The sequence below is a fragment of the Rhinoderma darwinii genome, chromosome 4 (assembly GCF_050947455.1).
Source record: "Rhinoderma darwinii isolate aRhiDar2 chromosome 4, aRhiDar2.hap1, whole genome shotgun sequence".
Classification (NCBI taxonomy): Eukaryota; Metazoa; Chordata; class Amphibia; order Anura; family Rhinodermatidae; genus Rhinoderma; species Rhinoderma darwinii.
The window spans coordinates 359,693,932-359,713,873 of NC_134690.1; the positions used below are offsets into that span (position 1 = coordinate 359,693,932).

General features: G+C 42.5%; 1 protein-coding gene across 1 annotated transcript; it reads left to right on the top strand.

Moving 5' to 3' along the window:
* Positions 1 to 1,464: 1,464 nt before the first annotated feature.
* CIMIP6 (ciliary microtubule inner protein 6) lies at positions 1,465 to 16,747 on the top strand. Its single transcript, XM_075864516.1, is given in 6 exon segments — positions 1,465 to 1,569; positions 3,908 to 4,136; positions 8,817 to 8,973; positions 14,138 to 14,253; positions 16,297 to 16,402; positions 16,405 to 16,747. Coding segments are annotated over 6 exon segments (756 nt in total). The 5' UTR covers positions 1,465 to 1,510; the 3' UTR covers positions 16,494 to 16,747.
* Positions 16,748 to 19,942: the final 3,195 nt, after the last annotated feature.

Sequence of the window (19,942 nt, forward strand, 5' to 3'; positions counted from 1 at the left end):
TGGCGCTATCTACAGGGGGGCTGTATGGCACGATCTACAGGGGGCTGTATGGCGCTATCTACAGGGGGGCTGTATGGAGCTATCTACAGGGGGCTGTATGGAGCTATCTACAGGGGGCTGTATGGAACGATCTACAGGGGGGCTGTATGGCGCTACCTACAGGGGGGTTGTATGGTGCTATCTACAGGGAGGGGGCTGTATGGTGCTATCTACAGGGGGGCTGTATAGCGCTATCTGCAGGGGGGGGGCTGTATGGCGCAATCTACAGGGGGCTGTATAGCGCTATCTGCAGGGGGGCTGTATGGCTCTATCTACAGGGGGCTGTATGGCACGATCTACAGGGGGGCTGTATGGCACTATCTACAGGGGGGCTGTATGGAGCTATCTACAGGGGGGCTGTATGGAGCTATCTACAGGGGGCTGTATGGAACGATCTACAGGGGGGCTGTATGGCGCTATCTACAGGGGGGTTGTATGGCTCTATCTACAGGGAGGGGGCTGTATGGTGCTATCTACAGGGGGGCTGTATAACGCTATCTGCAGGGGGGGCTGTATGGCGCTATCTACAGGGGGCTGTATAGCGCTATCTGCAGGGGGGCTGTATGGCTCTATCTACAGGGGGCTGTATGGCATGATCTACAGGCGGCTGTATGGCGCTATCTACAGGGGGGCTGTATGGAATGATCTACAGGGGGGCTGTATGGCGCTATCTACAGGGGGGCTGTATGGCGCTATCTACAGGGGGTCTGTATGGAACGATCTACAGGGGGGCTGTATGGCGCTATCTACAGGGGGGCTGTATGGAATGATCTACAGGGGGGCTGTATGGCTCTATCTACTGGGGGGCTGTATGCCGCCATCTACAGGGGGGCTGTATGGCGCTATATACAGGGAGGGGCTGTATGGCACCATCTACAGGGGGGCTGTATGGCGCTATCTACAGGGGGCTGTATGGCACTATCTATAGGGGGGCTGTATGGTGCTATCTACAGGGGGGTTGTATGGCGCTATCTACGGGAGGCTGTGTGGCACTATCTACAGGGGGATGTGTATTCCGCTATCTACAAAGGGCGCTGTGTGGCAGAATCTACAGGGAGGCACTATGTACAAGGGGGGGGGGGGTTGTGTGGCACCCAGGGGAAAGGGGGCCCTGTTAAAAGTTTGCTATGGGGCCCAGTCTTTCTTAGTTACCTGTGTATGTATGTATATATATATATATATTATATATATATATATATAAAAGTTATAATAACATTGACGTTATAACTGCCTGTGACTCTTGCTGAGTTGTATTGTGCAGTAGACTCGTTACATTACATCCGTTCACCGCGATGTGTGTGGTGATACAATACATTTTACCTCTATTCAGTTACACAGCAAGTCCAGAGACGCAAAGGAAATGACTTCGCGCATGCGCGTGGAGTGGTTGCCAGGCGATGAGAACGCGATATTATATCAGTGGAGCGCTGTGATTTCCCGGGAGTGCTGGGCCGCCTGCAGCTGCGCCACCATGTACCAAACTATGGAGATGTTCATGGCAAGAAAGAAGAAAGTGCAAGATCACGTGTTGTAAGTCCGGCCACCACCGCAGTCAAGTCCGCGCTCCCTTCACTACTTTGGGTTTAGGAGCTGAATATGTTACATTGTACTGTCAGGGAGAGCTCATAGATGTATGAATAATCAAGTGCTCACCCGTATTTCAGAAGTGGATTTCAGGGAGACTGTAGATGGAGTTTTTAAAACATACCCGTGCCCTAGGATTTCTGCCAAGCCCCCATAATGACAGAGTGTCCCATAGACAGAGCTAGAGTACCCCCATTAACAAAGCCATGGTGCCCTTTAAACAGAATGTCCCCAAAAAAAACATTGGCTGATTCCCCCCCCCCCCCCAAAAAAATAATGTCCCCATTACACTGCCAGACAGTGTCCCTATTAACAGTGCTATTAACAGTGTCCCTATAAAGAGTACAGTGACCCTATAAAGAGCACAGTGTCCCTATAAAGAGTACAGTGTCCCTATAAAGAGTACAGTGTCCCTATAAAGAGTACAGTGTCCCTATAAAGAGTACAGTGACCCTATAAAGAGCACAGTGTCCCTATAAAGAGCACAGTGTCCCTATAAAGAGTACAGTGTCCCTATAAAGAGTACAGTGACCCTATAAAGAGCACAGTGTCCCTATAAAGAGCACAGTGTCCCTATAAAGAGTACAATGCTTAAAGGGGTTTTCCCAGAATACTAAATTCTCACACATCTACAAGATAGGTGATCATTTTATGATCGCTGGGAACTCCCACCGATTGAGAGAATGTGGCTCCTGAACCCCCCGTTACTTCTCACAGCTCGACTGCAGTGAGGAGGACAAAGTCTATGGAGCCAATGGAAACAGCTGAGTACGGGACCCCGTCCTCACGACCTGTGGGGCCCCCTGCAATCAGAAAATTATTACCTATCCTGTAGATAGGTGAGAATTTAGGATTCTTGGAAAACGACTTTAAATAAAAAAATCACTCACCTTCTTATTCCAGTGTTTTTGTTCACCAGGAAGTCACCCGTGAGCAGCCAAGAGGTGGCCTCACACTTGTCACTTCATCTACCGCCGCTGATATAATCTGGCGAAATGTTCTGTTCTGCAGAGTAGAAAGTGACGACTGCAGCTGTACAGAGTCCTGACTTGGTGCTTTCCTGCCCTTCTGGGGATCCAGAAGGTTTAATTTTTTAGAAGACTCCCAGAAAATCAAGGAAGGCTAGCAAGTATGGCAAACTTACCAGCAGTCTACCTGAAGAGGCCAATGGAGAAGGAGGTCAATACAAGTTGCTAATATGCCACATTCTCCTGAGGGGTGCACATTTGGACAGGTTTCGCTTCTCCACAGGCATTACAACATTAGTAAATTAAAGAGGGGAGAATTGGCCCGCGGGTCACAATAGCCCTCTCTTCTGGAAGGACCCTAATGGGAGAGGGTGAAGTGAACAAGTTCTGAGTAATTCTGTGAGTTTGGAGAAAAACCCTTTTTGGTTGCCCTGCTGTGCAGATGGCATATTTGTGCATTAGACCCACTCTGCAGATTTCTGAAGATTGCTTTTGAATATACAGGGATATATTGTATATTGCCTAATTCTTGATACATCATGTTGCCTCCCTGTGAGCTGTATATTACAATTGTGTAGCCTGCCAGATAGCCAGTGAAAAATAACCAGCATACAACATGACTGTGGCCCTAGGCTAAAAAAATGAATCAGGGACATGAGAAAAGAAGCAAAGTAAACTTGCATTTAGCCATTTCTGAGTTAGCATGTTCTAAGACAGGGCCTCTCAAAGTTTTTCTATTAAGGCCTGGAATACATCACCCAGGGACTCTGGGGAAGCTCCTGATGTCACTGTCCGTATATGGACAGAGACGTCAGGAGTTCTTCCCCTGCACCAGAGTCCCCGGGCAGAGTGGTTGTGCAGTAAGCTCCAGCGACATAACTGTCCATATATGGTCAGTTATGTCACTGGAGCTTTCCATTGTATACATTAGACTTATAACTGTGACGGATGCCATAGAGTGGCATCCGTCACCCTTAGGCTCCCATGTAAAAAAAATATATTTTTTGGCGGGATCCCTCAGGATGGAATAGCATAGTCTACTACGCTGTTTAATTCTTCATAAAAAAAGTTGTACCGACGTATACTAGCCTGGCAGAGGCTAAAAGGACACTCATTTGGCATACGTTGGGCTAATGGAACCCTATGGACACATTAATCGTGTACGTCAGGAGCATTCCCAAGGCGCACGATAAACGTAGTTCATAAACGTGATGTAAAGAGGGCCTTATTAGTGAGCAACGCTGCATCTGTGACTCCTGTTTTATTATTTATGGGACTCTCCTGTAATTCTTTAAGCTCATTGTTCTTGTCAACAGGCCAAACACATACAGAATATTTAATGAAAAGTTATTTGACATCAGTTTGGATCAAAGTAAAATCAGCCTTCCTGTTCTATTCAAGACTGATAATCCACCACTGCATCCAAGGTCACCAAACCGAAACAACATGCCTCATCCATACCACGCTAAGTTCATTCGAGACAATGTCAGGTTTCTGAACGAGCCTATAACGTGCATGTTAACCTCTAACACCAAACACAGGCAGGTAAGTGCCAGCTATTACTAGAAGCTTTTGCTGTGTCACATTCCATTCTGATTTGATATAGTATTTGATATAACCAAAGCTGCTTATGACTAAACATTCAGCCCTAAAAATGGGTGTGGGTTTTATTAATACCACTTTAAAGGGGTTTCCCCATCTTAGACATTTATGGCATAAATGTCTGAGAGATGCGGGTCCCAGCTCTGAGACTGAAATCTATATAGCGAACAGGGGCTGCTTTGTGCGGCGGCCACTGGCCGCAGATTCCAGGCAGGGACTACTGGAGAGAAGACTTGTGCTTACGCCTGCTCGGCTATATCCGTAACTCCCATTCAACAGAATGGAGAGAGTCGGCAACTGCCGCACCATGCACCTTGATGTTGATGCGGGTCCCAGAGCTAGGACCCACATCTATCAGACATTTATGGCATGTGGATATGGCAGAAATGTGTTAGATGGGAATACCCCTTTAACGTCATTTTCCAGGATTCACCATTTTTTTTTGTTGATTTCCCTGCAGTGATTACGTGGCGGCGTTCATGAACGGGACTTCTGCAGCCAACCACTGGCCATAGCGGTAATGCTAGCATAAAGACCACTGAGGCCAGTGATTGGCAGCAGTGGTCAGGTGCATGAACTGCACGTCATTACTGCCGGGCAGGTAAACAAAGACTGGCGGGGGCGAGCAACAGCCTTGGAGCAGTAGGGATTGAACAGGTGAAGTTTTTATTTTATTTTACCAACTTTATTTCTTAAATTCCAAACAACCCCTTTAAAATATGTCTATTGCATGGCCCCATGCACACAGTATTTTCATCTATCCCGAAATACTGTCAGTAAATACGGATCAGTAGGCATCTGTATTGCATCAGTATATACGGAAGGGTGTCCGTAAATATGGTCCATATTGCAACCGTATTCCATCCGTATATACGGATCCTACAAAAAGAGGGAGGTTGCAAATTATGTCATCAACATGTTGCCTAGCAATGCTTCAGTAAATACGGATGGTATACGGATGCACATCAGTAGCCATCCATATTTACTGGAAGCTCTCATAGACTTCTATGGGGGAGCCCTTGCCGTAATTACTGACAAGAATAGGACAGGTTCTATGATTTTTTCATCGCGGACACCCATCAGTAAAAATACTGAAAGGTGTCCGTGGGCAAAAGAAATGAATGGGTCCGAAATTACTGTCAGTAATTACTGATGAAAAATACTGTCATGTGAATGGGGCCTAAATTAGTGATTTAAGTAATATTTCAGGCACGGACAGAAGAATAATGGTATAGTTTACAGCATTCCATATCATGTCACTATAGTTAGCAGGAAGCCTGTCATAGTGCGCTGAAGGGTATTGTGACAGGTCCCTCTGTTTGCTTCATTCAGAGAATACAAGCTGCTGTAAACAGTGCCTGTATTCCATGCAGATGCTGTCCCTGGTCGAATTCAAACCCAGGACCCCAGTGCTGCAAGGTAACAGTGTTTACCACCGAGCCCCTGTGCTGCTCTGTTCACATTAGCATCAAAGCTTCTGTACATAACGGAGCCATTATAGCTACGACAGATCTGTTATCAAACAACTTCTGACGGATCCCACTGACTCAGGTTTTCGTTAGGGTTCCTGTATTTTTGATTGCAAAAATATCACCGGAGCCTATGCTAGATCCTAAGACTAACCGTTCACATTCCCCTTCAAGCAGAGAAAAGAGCCGCTAAAAAATGTATTTATTGCTCTGCAGGACGAAATATGTGGCATGCAGTTCACAGATTTTATTAAGCGCCTTGTTATGCTTCATTTCGATGCTGTAGAGGAAATGAAGTCTCATCAGCTGCTTCCCCCAAAGCAAAATGATTCCTGAGCATGGGATAGTCAGCTCACAGGTATAAAGATAGGAAAAGAACTTATGACAGAGGGGGCTCTCCTGTGCCTGCATATAGACATATACAAGAGGGTAACTTTATTGTCAGAACTGTAAAAGTTATGGAACATACTACCAGATGAATTCGTAATGACAGAAATGTTGATAGATTTTAGAAAATGTTGGACGTTCTCCATGAGAAAAACAATATACAGGGTTAGGCCCCATTCACACGAACGTGTTTTTGCGTCCGCAATTCCCCCGCAAATCCACGGGAGAATTGCGGACCCATTCATTTCTATGGGCCCATACACACAATCCCTGTTTTCACGGGTCTCCGCATGTCCGCAAATCCGTGCCGCAGAAACTCAGGACATGTCTTATTACGGCCCGCAAATTCGATGCGGACATGCCCATAGAAGTCAATGGGCCCGTGGAAAATGCGGGTACACCTCCGTGTGTCAACCGCAGTTTGCGGATTTGCGGAAGTGTTGCTAGGCGACGACCGGGAATGAGTTCTGTCGTCATCCTGTTTTACCTAGTCTTTTTTTTTTTATATCCGCATTTTGCGGATTACATACGGATGAACTGCGGATTACATACGGATGAACTGCGGAGGACATTTCACGGAACACGGTCCTGGAATTTGCGGACCAGAAAAACACCACGGTCATGTGCATGAGGCCTTACTGTAGTGTATGTAACTCTTTAGGGGCATCTTGTAGTCTCTCCTTAACCTGCACCTATTGGGATTTTTTATTGCTATTTTAGCTGTTAAACATTCTGTTTTAAATCAACTGTTATGTAAATTCGAGCATAGATTTTGTATTGTGTTATGTCAGTCTTGGTTGTTTCATTCTCACATTTAGTTTGTCTAACAAAATAAACATAAATAATGATTTTGGCTTTTCTCCTGTAAAAACAAAGGAAACAAATGCAGATAATCAAATTTCATACGGCCTTTTGTGTTTTTATCAAAGCTTACATTGGCGATATTCCCATTATATCAAACAGAACCTTGGCTTCTCCTATTTAATTGGTTGATAGTCCTTCTATTATCACTTTAGCACTATGATTAGGGTTATCATCCACCATATCACAGAGTAGAGAAAAATATAGTTGAATATAAAGAGAGCAAGAAGAACAGCTAGTATACATTACAATGGAATAAGCCAAAGATGTAGGGATGTCAGAATTCAGGTATCAGGATATTGATGTTTGTTTTAGGTTATGGGGCCATTTTCAGACGTAAGAACTGCAGTGAGCCTAGTTTTGTGTTGGTCACTCACTGCGTAAAGGGGTATTCCCATCTAAGACATTTATGGCATATCCATGGCATATGCCATAAATGTCTGATAGGTGCATGTCCCACTTAGTCGGCTGTTTCTGTAACTTCTATAGGAAGTAATGGAGAGGTGCGTGGCCACCTCTCCTGGATGTAGCTGCCGACGGGCGGCTCACCATGCGGGACAAGTGTCGGGCGACCCCTGTTCTGGAGTTAGTTGTGGGTCCCAGAGTTGGGAACCGCGTCTATCAGACATTAATGGCATAAATGTCTTAGATTGGAATAACCCTTTAAATGGGTTGTCTGGTTTAAAAAACCCATATTAAAATAACATATTTGGGAATTCTAAAATATTATTAAAGGAGAGTCCCCTTTCAGGACCTTCATCTATTAGCCAGATTGCAGAGAGACTACAAATACAAAGAAGTGTGTAAGTGGGCTCCTGGCATATTTCACCTGGTTACCCCATTGTTCATCTGCATCTGTATTTACCTGTTTTTATTTTAACTATTCCGCCATTGTGCCTTTACATTGTACCTCTACTTCGCCGGACAAACCTGTTTTGTCCTTATACATTCTTTTTGGCTAACTCTTGCAGACAATTTACACTGTATCATTCCATGGTATAGGCGTTATTTCCACTAGCCCACTCAGTATTCGCTTATCTGTTTGGACTCTCCTTTTTATTACCCCCCCCCTCTTTTTATTCTATTGTTGTTATTCCTAACCTGTGTCCCAATAAAAATCATGTTTTTTATATACTTAAACTTTCTTGGTCATTTAACACTGTCAAGTTTTGGTGCCTATATATGAAATTTAGTGTAGATCTATTTACTTATAGGGCTTATCCCTCAGTGTTCAAATACAAAGAACTTCTCTTGCCCTGGAGGACCCGACATGTCCGTCCATTCTATTTTTAATGAGAACTATGTAATGCTTAATTCACCCTGTGGTGGTGCTGCAGGGAAATTGAACATTTGCTGCTAGGTTCTCCTACATATTACAGCTGAAAACTGGTGTCTCAGGAGCAGGACACCCTGTGATGTTTTTGTTGAAGTCTCAGAAGCAGTACACCTTATGATCAGCTTTTTGTTGAGCTTTCTAACAAAAAGGGATTGTCCAATGTGGACAACATTTTTAAGGAGTCCGTAGGCTCCCTTATGAAAAATTACCATGATAAGATATTTCTTTAGTCATCACCTTTTCATATCATTGCTGTCACAGTACTGCATTACAATAATCACAGATTAGGCTTTATTCCATTGTAGAGATAATATTGGTGTGTAATTTTTATCTTTCTAGCATTAAAAACAACCATTTTCATTTAAGAGTCTCTTGTATGCCTGGTATACCACAGGGGCATAAGTTTTCAATCCAGACTCCACCACCGAAGTGTTCAATGTAGCGGCCAGAGAAATTAACCATTTTGTCTTTTTATTAAGGGAATCATTGCTTTGAATAAGGAGGTACAAGTAGTATAGGTAAAATGTTATATCAGCAATATGTTCTCCATTTCCTCTTTTTGTTGGTAAGGCGGAGTGGTGGCCAAGCCATGAAGAAAATCTAAATCTTCACAAACCTACTTACGATCTGATGACTACGCAAAGAAGTGACTTCAGCAATATGAATTATTCTAGTCCTCAAAATCGACATGCCTGCAACCCACATAAATCACCTTTGCATGGAATAGGTAAGCCACATATCTTATTATAACAAAGAACGTTGATAACTAATAGACAGCACTTCATAGGTCATTATGTCTTGTCCAGCGTTTTGTAGGTTTACTATATTATTTCAACTATTTTGTAGTGCTTATTATAATAGTTTTCATATCAGTTATATCTACATTAGAGATAAGCAAATGTATTGGATTTGAGTTTTGCCAATTTGCCTGATAAGTCATCCATTAGGATGCATTGACAAATTGATTAATCATGTTTGGGATTTGCCTTTTGGCGTACTAATTCTCCTATTTTACTCTGTGGACCAACAAATTGGCGAAACGGGTAAATCAATTCGGTCATCTCTAGTATGTTCTTGATTTAAAGGGAATGTGTCATCAGATAATGACCTATTGTTTACGACAGATTTTTATGTTAAACATATTTTTTAACACTTTTTGTTGTTTTTTTTTACCTTTTCTATGTCATTATCTATTTTAAAAAATAATCCTAAAATCTTACAGTTTTAACTTTGGGACTGAGCCTCACAATAGACTGAAACCTCCTGTTCTGTAGAGATAATTTCTCAGCAGTCATCTAATTATTATCACACACAGATTACAATGAACGGTCTATATAGATATAACAGGATCCACCATTGACAGTAAGGGCTCATTCAGATGAGCGTAATACTCATCCGTGTGCTGTCCGTTAAAATAACTGACAGCACAGAGTTTTCACGCAGTGAGTGTCCATTGCGTGAAACTCACTGCATGCCCTACATTGGTGCATTTTTGCACACCTTGTCGCCCATTGAAGTCTACGGGGGCGTGAAAACCATGGACATCACACGGACGACATCGACGTGCTGTCCGTGTTTCACGCATCAGTTGATAAGGAAATGCAGAGAATGAAACAAATTAATTGCTTGCACGGACGTGAAAAATGCATGCCACACACAAAGCACACTGATGCCATACGCAACGCACACTGATGGCACACGGACGATAAATGCACTAAATACGCTGTGTTTTTTATGCACGTAAATCGGAGATGCTCATGTGAATCTAGCCTAAGACCCTATTCACAGGAGCGTGGCCGATTTGCATTCACAAAAAACAGACCGTTTTTCATTCATATGAATGCCCATTTTGCGTCAGTGTGGTTTCTGTTTGGCATACGTCTTCCTTGTCTTTTTTCCTCCTCAGCAAGCACTTCCTGATGGTACAGCACACTGATGTCACCCATGTGCTGTGCAGTTTTGTTACGCACCCGTACACTTTAATGGGCCAGAATAGAACATGTTGCGAGTTTATCACCATGAACACGCTCCGTGAAAAATAAAACGGATGTGTGAATAGCCCCATTGACTGCATGAGTCTGTGTGCTGTTCGTTATTAAAACGGACAGCACATTGACAAGAAAGATATTCGTGTGAGTAAAGAATAAGCGATGGACACAGCTTTATTCCTCCCCCTCCCTGCACAATGACATCTGCAAAGGTCACAAAACATACCTTGAAAACTCTCCCATAGAAGTCAATGGGTCCCCTCCTGTTCACAGTTTCCTATGGTCCATGTGACTGCTGTAAAGCATATCTTTAAATGTTGCTAACATCAGCTCAGGCAAGGTGGCTGCCCCCATAATTATGTACAGAAAATACAATTAAATTAAATCTGCAGGATCACACACACAGTTTTGATGCATTTTTTGATGCAGTTTTCTTTTAACCAAAGCCAGGAGTGGATCCAAAAGAAAGAAAAGGTATAAAGAAAAGGCTGATGCATCTCCTTTCTTTTGTGTCCACTCCTGTGTTTGGTTTAAAACACAAAACCAAAAAATGCAACAGTTTTAATGCAGTTTATGGTGCAATTTTTGGCTATTTTTGTCACATGCTACGTACACATTTTCTCAATTGCAGCCATTCTCCCAAAATGTTCAGAACCCTGGATAACCCCTTTAATAGTGTAAAGCAAATATAAGAAACTTTGCACTATATATTATGAGAGAAAAATGACTCTTTCTCCAGTTATCAGGCACTTCTCCCGCTGGCTCCTGAACTAATCACTCACTGAATTTATTGATACAACCCATATTCAGTGAAGCAGAGATGAATACAGCTCACTGGATAAGGTTACATTCTGCCCATTGAAGTCTATGGAGAGGGGAGGGAGGAGCTACTGGAAGGAGACAGATGAGAAAGACACACACAGACGCTGCTGCTTTATATTCTTGTTTTTTTTCACCCCAGTGCTGGATGCACAGCTGCACTGCTCCTTACGGCAGTATGATGTCCTCATAACCCTGTATAATGCTGCTGCAGTTTTTAGTAAGTGTTATATCTCACCCCAGTGATTGATTCTAGTAAAACATAAACAGAAGGTCTGTCTGTCTCTCTCCCTCCAGCAGCTCTGTCCTCCCCTCTCCACAGAACTTCTATGGACAGCAGCTGTAACTTGATTCCTTAGTGAACTGTCTTCACTGAATAGAGATTTTAGCAGTAAAGTGACTGACCAGTGTAGAGACAAGGGGGGCGACTAGGGGAAACGCTTGATAAAAGAAGAAAGAGGCATTTTAAAAGTATACTGAGCGAAGCAAAACTCAAATAGAATGGAGAATGACCTATATAAATGACTTGTTATCATTGCAAATAACATTTCAGTTCTATAAATATACAACACACCTGGTGATTATAAAACCTTACTTCAAAATTAAGTATCTCTACAACTATTCCTTCCATGTCGTGTTTTCATTATCTTGATATGAGCAGCTGTCAGGGTAAAAATCTTTGCTTTCCACATTAACCTTGTATGTGCCTGAGAAGAAGGCTCACCTCTTATTTATGGAATTTAAGATGTTTTCAGCAGTACTAAAGGGGTTAAAACAGCAGGAACTAAACAGATGGGATAGAAATCTGCTTTCCAAACCGAATCCTATTTGACATCTGATACGTGGGTGTCTTTTTATTGGGTAAAAAAAACATACTTTCATGGCGATATTCAGAATTTTCAGTTTACTGCTCTACTGTATTTAAATTCTGTCATTTTATATATTGGATATTACATGCTGTTTTACAAAATATGTATTTAGCCTCTTTTTAATCTCAAATGTTAAGGTCCTTAACAGTGCATAACAGTCCAGTCTATTACTATTTTAGGCGAGATAGAGTCAAAGGGTATGTTCACAAGCTTAAAAAAACATCTGAAAATACGGAGCTGTTTTCAAGGGACAACAGCCTCTGTTTTTCAGAGGTTTTTCGAGTTGTTTACGGCCCGAAAAACGGCTGAAAATAGCCCGTGTGAACATACCCAAACTCATCTAGTGATTAAAAATTAAAGGGCTAAACTGTGTTATACCTAGTGCATGAATTGAGGGGGCGGAGCATGACACAGGGATTCAAAGACCGCAAAAGAAAAATTCCAGTATCATGTGGCGCCCCTCAGGCCTTGCACTAGGTATAACTCAGTGTATCCGTTTTACCCGGAGTGCTCCTTTTAGATACATGTATGAAAAGGTGACGGGAGAACTGCTGCAAATTCGGCATCAGGTGTAAGTCCTATAGAAATTAGGATTCATAATACTTTTAACAAAGAAATACATGCTAGGAAAAAAAAGTCTCGAATACTTCGCCGTTTTGTGGCTTTGTTTTTTACGGAGCCATAAAAGGATGCACAAAGAGGTGTATTAAGGCCTTTCTATACCTTTTTATTCCTCCAATTTCATAAGGAAGCATATGGAGTTTGGAAAAAAATCGTAACAATCTATTGCAAGTCATATTACAGCTATTCTCCCCCACAAGCATTGCTTCTAGGAAAGAAAATCTCCCACATATGTTACTTATTGGAGCATTGTATGGCGGCACATAGAGACCCTCCAGATTTTAATTTAATGCATTGTATATGTAAACTGCATTAAATCGCCAGCAGCTGAAATGACTGTAAGCTTACAATAAAATAAAACTTCCAATAAAAAGACATTTGAAATAAATGAAATTAATGCAATTTCATTTTTTTTATTCATTCCCTGCAGGGTGGTTTGACTCCATGTGCTTTTTTTTTTAACTGCAGCAGGCAAATGTTAAATATTAGTGAATGGCCTCATACGTTTGAACTACAGAGTACACTTATATCCATGCCTCCCAACCGTCCCGGATCCAGCAGGACAGTCCTGATTCCGAGCGTTGTCCTAAGGACGCAGGTGCAGTTAAATACAATTGTTCACGGAGCTATCAGGAAAGCTGGGTGGATTGGCGCATGCTGGTCCTTTAAGACAGGAAGGGTCAGCGCGTTCGCACTTTAGTGGCAGACAGAGCAGCAGGAGCAGAGAGGCAGGGGAGGCGGCAAGCACATGGACCAAGGGAGAGGCATAGCGTTGGCCTGGGAGCCAGAAGACGCCGAAGACAGGTAAGTATGTGGTAACGAAAGCGGAAGGCATTGGCCAAGGATACGGCCATAACATATACAGTATTTTATTTTTTTATTTTTTAATAAAGTATTTCAACAGCACAGCCTGAGGCACATGTCTACAAGACATTTTTAACTAATACAGTCCCTTATAGATTGTCATCCAATAATGACATAAAACATGGCGTATTCTGGCTTCGGTTAGCAAATGCAGTTGCTGTGAACTAAGTTTGTGGCTTCAAAAAGAGCAATTGTGTGCAGTTTGCCACATTTTTGGCTTCTGTTTTCTAAAAATAATCTTGGAGTTTGTATGTCTTCTCAGTGTTTATGTGAAACTCTCCTAAGTTTTGCTGTTTTTAGGGTGACAGTATGGTATGTCCGCCCCTGGATCTGGCCACTTCCCATGGTCTGTGGATTTAAAGTCATGTTATTTGGCTTGACATTAAATTGCCCGAATAATGTATGTATGTTTATGGTATAGACACCACAAGCAGTTTCTTCCAGAATCACACTCTAAAATAGCCGTAGGGATAAAAAGTGACAAATCGTTTATGTGCCTATAGAATCACTCTGAGCTCAAAAGAAGACACACCCAGGCTAGCTGCTGTATAATTCACAGTTCTAAGGCCAATTTTCTTTACATCATCTCTTATAATGTCTTAATAAGAAGATCTTAATGTGCAAATTTGTTTTTTGTTGCGTCTTCATTTACTAGCAAATTATATGCAATGAATCCAAATTATCTGAAAAAATGAATTTCTATGTCATTAACACATGTACTGTTTTATAGTTCCTTTAGCATCTCCCAATGGGAGAAATCGGCTGCCAAAACTATTACAGGAAGAAATTTCCTTTTTGCATCAATACGATTCAAGATTAACACCCAATGAACCAATTCGGGGGAAGGTAAGAAAATACAGATTTCTTCTAGATTTAACCAAGCATCCTAAGCCCTTTGGTCCATTATAATAAATCAGTAATGTGCTTTCCTTTCTTTATTAATGGAAAATTTATAGTATATACATTTTGTAAAGCCTCCAGGACCTGACATTACGGCACAGTGTGAGTAAGGTGTAAACGTAGGATTTACAACAGGATACATTGGTCTCTTGTTGATTTTACCAGTAGAAACCTTTGCATAAAACAACGAATGTTCATAGTGAATGAGTTTACGTAAAAAGTAATGACTCTGACTGTTTTACAAGGGACGCTTAGTTTGTGTGTCGGTATTAACTCTCAGCGTCTTTTGCCAAGTTTAAACTGTAAGCTCTATAGTACAAAACCATGCCAAATGAGGTAGTTTGACTGTTTCTACTTTGCAATTGACATTATATATTTTCATACCTCTGACAATTCCAAATCACTGCACAAGTGACCCAGGAACACCCCTAAAATGACATACAAATGCAGAGTTTATAGTGCCGCCCCATTTATGGCCAAGTTTTCAGGACAGTCCAATAGAAAATGAGGGGACATATGATATTTTTGGTGAATAATGAATGCTAGTACCACATATTGAATACACGTATGGATAAGCAAGCAATGGCAGGGTTGTATCAGGGAACCCACATTGTGTACATAGGCTGTGTGGGTTTTCCATCTTGGTGCTACCACTGTCTACTTCAGTCTGCCATTGGTGCCTAAAGTAGGAAAAAATGTCATAACTTAGCACTCCTCCATTTGTAAAAATAATATAGGCTCTGCAAGGTTCAACTTTGTCTACTAGAGTCCTGAACCCTGTAGAGTCTGTATTTTTGGACACAATGTACGGGCTGTGGCATGACACTTTCCATCCTACAGTCTTGCTGCAGTCCACAGTGATGCCTACAAAAGTTGGTTGTAGTACTAAAAATGAAGAAGAACCCCATTTATCTACACAGTAAAGAAGACTTAAAGGCTATGTAATCCTTTGTAAAACTTGTTTTATTTTATAAAAAGGTCAATCAGTGTGTTTTATGCAACTTTCTTTTAATTCATTTTTATTACAAATTCTTTTTACTTTTTGAGATACAGCAGCTCTGCATTCTGTATGGTATAGGTCCGCGGGACTGACGGGTTCAGTGTCAGCAGGTCCTGCGTGGATTCACCTGTTATCCATCACATCTTAGTTCACTCAGATGTGCTGGATAACAGGTGGATCATATGTATCAGAGACTCGCAGGACCCACTGACACTGAACCCATCAGTCCCGTGGACCTGACGCATTCAGGTCCTAGTGTGCGATACAGCTGCTCTGTAAACAGGATACAGAGCAGCTGTATCTCTAAAAGTAAAAATAATTTTTAATAAAAACGAATTATAAAGTTTCACAAAACACACTGATTATTAAAAAAAAAAAATCGCTTTCGAAGGTTTACATGGCCTCCTGGTTTACTGCTCTTATGTAATGGCATTTTGTATGGAGCTAGCACACTATGGGTGTGTACAGACGGGATGTAGAAATGCTTTTCCTACAAAGGAAACCATTTACTGCAGGCGACATTAGATTTTCCTAGTAAGTTTTTTATTTCTATAAGGGGAATGTGGACAGTGACAGACCAAGTACAAACATTGGAGCAGGGTAGACTTTCATTCATCTTGAAAATAGTACGATTTTTTTTATTATACAAGAGCCTAAGGGCCAACGAAAACAAAAATCTAAAATAACATGAACTCAAATAGTATCTAAGAGCTCTGGTTAAGTATCTCAGAGGTCATTTTATTAACTGACCCTAAGGCTCTACAAAATTTTGTAGCTTTAGATATTTCCGTCTAGTTGCCATGCTATTATAGGTAAAAGGGTTTCACAGACAGGTCATTATGCCCTCACTACCAGTTCTTAGACCCTAGTCTGATGTCCAGGAGAGCCATATAAACGGGTGTTTGGCCGGCATTTCAGCTCAGTCCACAGCTGCTCTTTCTTTCTGCTTGTGTTCCTCTGACTAATGTCAACTTTGTTTCCTCTTTCAGCGTCATGGAGGCTTTGTGTGGAGAGAGATAAAAACAGAGAGTGGTTCAGCCGTTCCTCAGGGAACTAGGCTGTTCCTAAATACCACAGGGTCACATACACTCAATAGCTACAAACAGAAAGAGGAAACGCAGTGGAAAGCAGTATGACCTCACCCAATATCTGCCTGCATGGTTCCCAGCAGATGTTTTACTGCTGAAGCTAACTTATCAAAAACAGAATTCAGGGAAGCAGCCAAGACCTATCCCTAAATACAGCCACAGAACAGAACACTTTATACAATTCACAGACATCCAGAAGAAAGTCCCACTCTACTGGTGCAGTATTATCAAAGCAGCCAAGGGAAGTCCAATGGGATTTGACTTTTTTCCTGCAGATTCTCACATGGATAAGGCTTGCAGGCAAATCAGAATGTACAAACCTGACAGTAAACACTATCTGACATCAATAAATTAGCTATATATATATATATATATATATATATATATATATATATATATATATATATATATATATATATATATATATATATATATATATATATTATTTTATACTTACATCTGAATATCATTCTCAAAGAATTAAATCTGTCGACTACATTAAATAAAAGCAATGTTCTACTATTTTTTGTGTTCTGGTAGTTCATGTCTTAATAGTTAAGGCACTTTGGGGATTCAAAGGGAATGAATACCAGATAGTGAAACATATTCGTTTTCTTCTGATCTATTTTTATTTTCTGATTGTAGGTTTAAAAAAAAAAAATTCTGGACATTATTATGGAGGCAGCCATCTTGCGTGAGCAGCTGCTCTGCTCTGTTAACGGCATTCAGAGATATGCTTTACAGCAGCCACATGGACCATAGGAGACAATAGTCTGGAGATGGCCCATTGACTTTTATGGGAGAGTGTTCTAGGCATGCTTTGTGACCTGTGTAAAGGTCACTGTGCAGGGAGGGGGAAGAGGGGAGCTGTGTCCATCAATTATTATCAATGGTGGAACCTATGTTATCTATATAGAGGTGTTCCCTCTCATTGTAAAACTGCCTGTGATAATAATGAGTTGACTGCCGAGAAGAGATCTCTACAGAACAGGAAGGGTCAGTCTTTTGTGAGGCTCAGTGGCCAGAGTGAAAAGCGGAGGATTTCAGTATTTGTTTATTTTATATACAATGTCATGGAAAATTAAAAAACATCAACAATTCTTAAAAAATATGATAAACATAAAAACTTGATCTGTAAAAATAAGTGATTTTCTGATTTCCTTTAAAGAAAAGCAATGGTCAGAAAATGACATATTATTTAAATAACGTTTTTTTATGTTATACACATCTTTTAAAAAGTAAAGACATGAGTGCTCTCTGCCTCTTCCCCTTTTTGTTGAGGTTTGCTTGGGGACCAGTTGGATGGTGCCCCTCAGGGCCGCCATCAGGAATTTCAGGGCCCCATACAGCTACATTTTCTGGGCCCCCCTACCGTGGCACCGCCTGTTAAAGGTACTCCGTCCAGCACTATATTATGCTACCCAGGGCCGCCATCAGGGGGGTATTAGGGGTACTGATGTGAGGGGCCCGGCAACTGCCGCGACTTGCCTTTGGTAGAAAAAAAACAGGCCCCTGCAACGGGGCTCGTTTTTTTCACCAAAGGAATGTCGTGAGCTGCGGGGCCCCCCCCTCTCGTCATGAGGGCCGTCAAACACCGCCCGCGTGACCGATCGCGCGCATCCGCAAACTCCCGCGCGTCCGCAAGCGTGCACCCGCGACCGCACGTACCCGTGACGGCCCGCACCCGCGACCGCCTGGAACCGCGCACCGAATTTTGAGGCAGATTTTGACCTGCCAACACTATCTTGCCGCGTTTTTTGCCCGCGGTGATTGAGGGCAGCAGACAAAAAAATGCAGCAAAAAATTCATTTTCTGCCTCCCATTGATTTAGATGGGAGGTCAGAGGCAGAACCGCGGCAAGAAAGGACGTGCTGCTTTTTCTTTTTTCCGCGACTGGCTCCCATTGATTTCAGATTAAATCAATGGGAGGCGGTTTTGGAAGTTGTTTGGTGCTGATTCTGACGCAGTGTCCGAGTCAATATCAAGGCCCAAAAACTCTGTGAACTGGGCCTTATTGTTAGGGCTTATTCAGACGAACGTGTAATACATCCGTGCAACGCGCATGATTTTCACGCGCCTCGCACGGACCTATGTTACTCTATGGGGCCATGCGGACTGTCAGTGATTTTCACGCAGCGTGTGTCCGCTGCGTAAAACTCACGACATGTCCTATATTTGTGCGTGGTTGGCGCATCACGCACCCATTGAAGTCAATGGGTGGGTGAAAATCACGCCCAGCACTTCCGCAGCAGTATAAACTATGAATGAAAACAGAAAAGCACCACGTGCTACAAACATACAAACAGAGTGTCATAATGATGGCGGCTGCGCGAAAATCACGCAGCGACGCATCATACGCTGCTGACACACGGAGCTGTTATGGACCTTTTGCATGCGCAAAATGCCACTTTTTTTGCGCGCGCAAAAAGCACACGCTTGTGTAAATCCGGCCTTAGGGTAGGAACACACTAGGCATGAACACTGCGGATTTTATGCAACACATTTTATTGTGGAAAATCCGCAGCGTATAACAGTCGCAGCGGAGTGGATGAGATTTCAACAAATCTCATCCACACGCTGCAAAAAAAATTTGACCTGCAGTGTGGCTTTTGGCTTTTTAAGTCGCAGCATGCCAATGTATTCTGTGGAATCGCCGCTCCTCTGTTGCGGAAATGCTGCGGTTCTGCCGCAAAAATCATAAATGAGAAAAAAAAAAGGTACTTTTTTAAATTTATAAAAAAGTTTATACTTACCCCGGCCGTAGTTTAGGTGACGCGATCCTCTATTCTTAGCGCAGCCCCGCCTCCTGTCATGACGTTTCATCCCATGTGACTGCTGCAGCGGTCACATGGTTTACAGCGTCATCCCAGGAGGCGGGGCTACGTTCAGAAGAGAGAGATGCGTCACCTAAAATACGGCCGGGGCAAGTCTAAACTTTTTTTTCCCTGCAGGATTCCCGCAGCGGACATGCCTCACGAAACCTGCGCCACTATTTGGTGCGGTTTTGCTGGCAGAATTCCCTGCGGCTACCGGGGCGGATAAGCTGTGTAGTTTTACTCGGCATATCCGCCTAGTGTGTTCCTACCCTTATGATGTCGCTCCTGGAGCTGCTGCCTGTCTCTAAATAGGCAGTTGGTCCAGTAGAATTTAGAATTTTTTTTTTTGTGAACCAGCTTAAAAAAATACAAAACTTTTGTGTTAGGGCCTGTTCACATCACCGTTCGCTTCCGTTCCGGGGTTCCGTCTGAGGTTTCTGTCGGGTGAACCCCGCAACGGAAAGTGAAAGTGACAGCACAGCTTCCGTTTCAGTCACCATTGATCTCAATGGTGACGGAAACATCGCTAATGGTTTCCGTTCGTCACCATTCCGGCTGGTTTACGGTTTTCTGACGGAATCAATAGCGTAGTCGACTGCGCTAATGGTGATGGAAACGGAAGCAGTGCTGTCACTTTCACTTTCCGTTGCGGGGTTCACCCGACGGAAACCTCAGACGGAACCCCGGAGCGGAAGCGAACGGTGATGTGAACAGGCCCTAACACAAAAGTT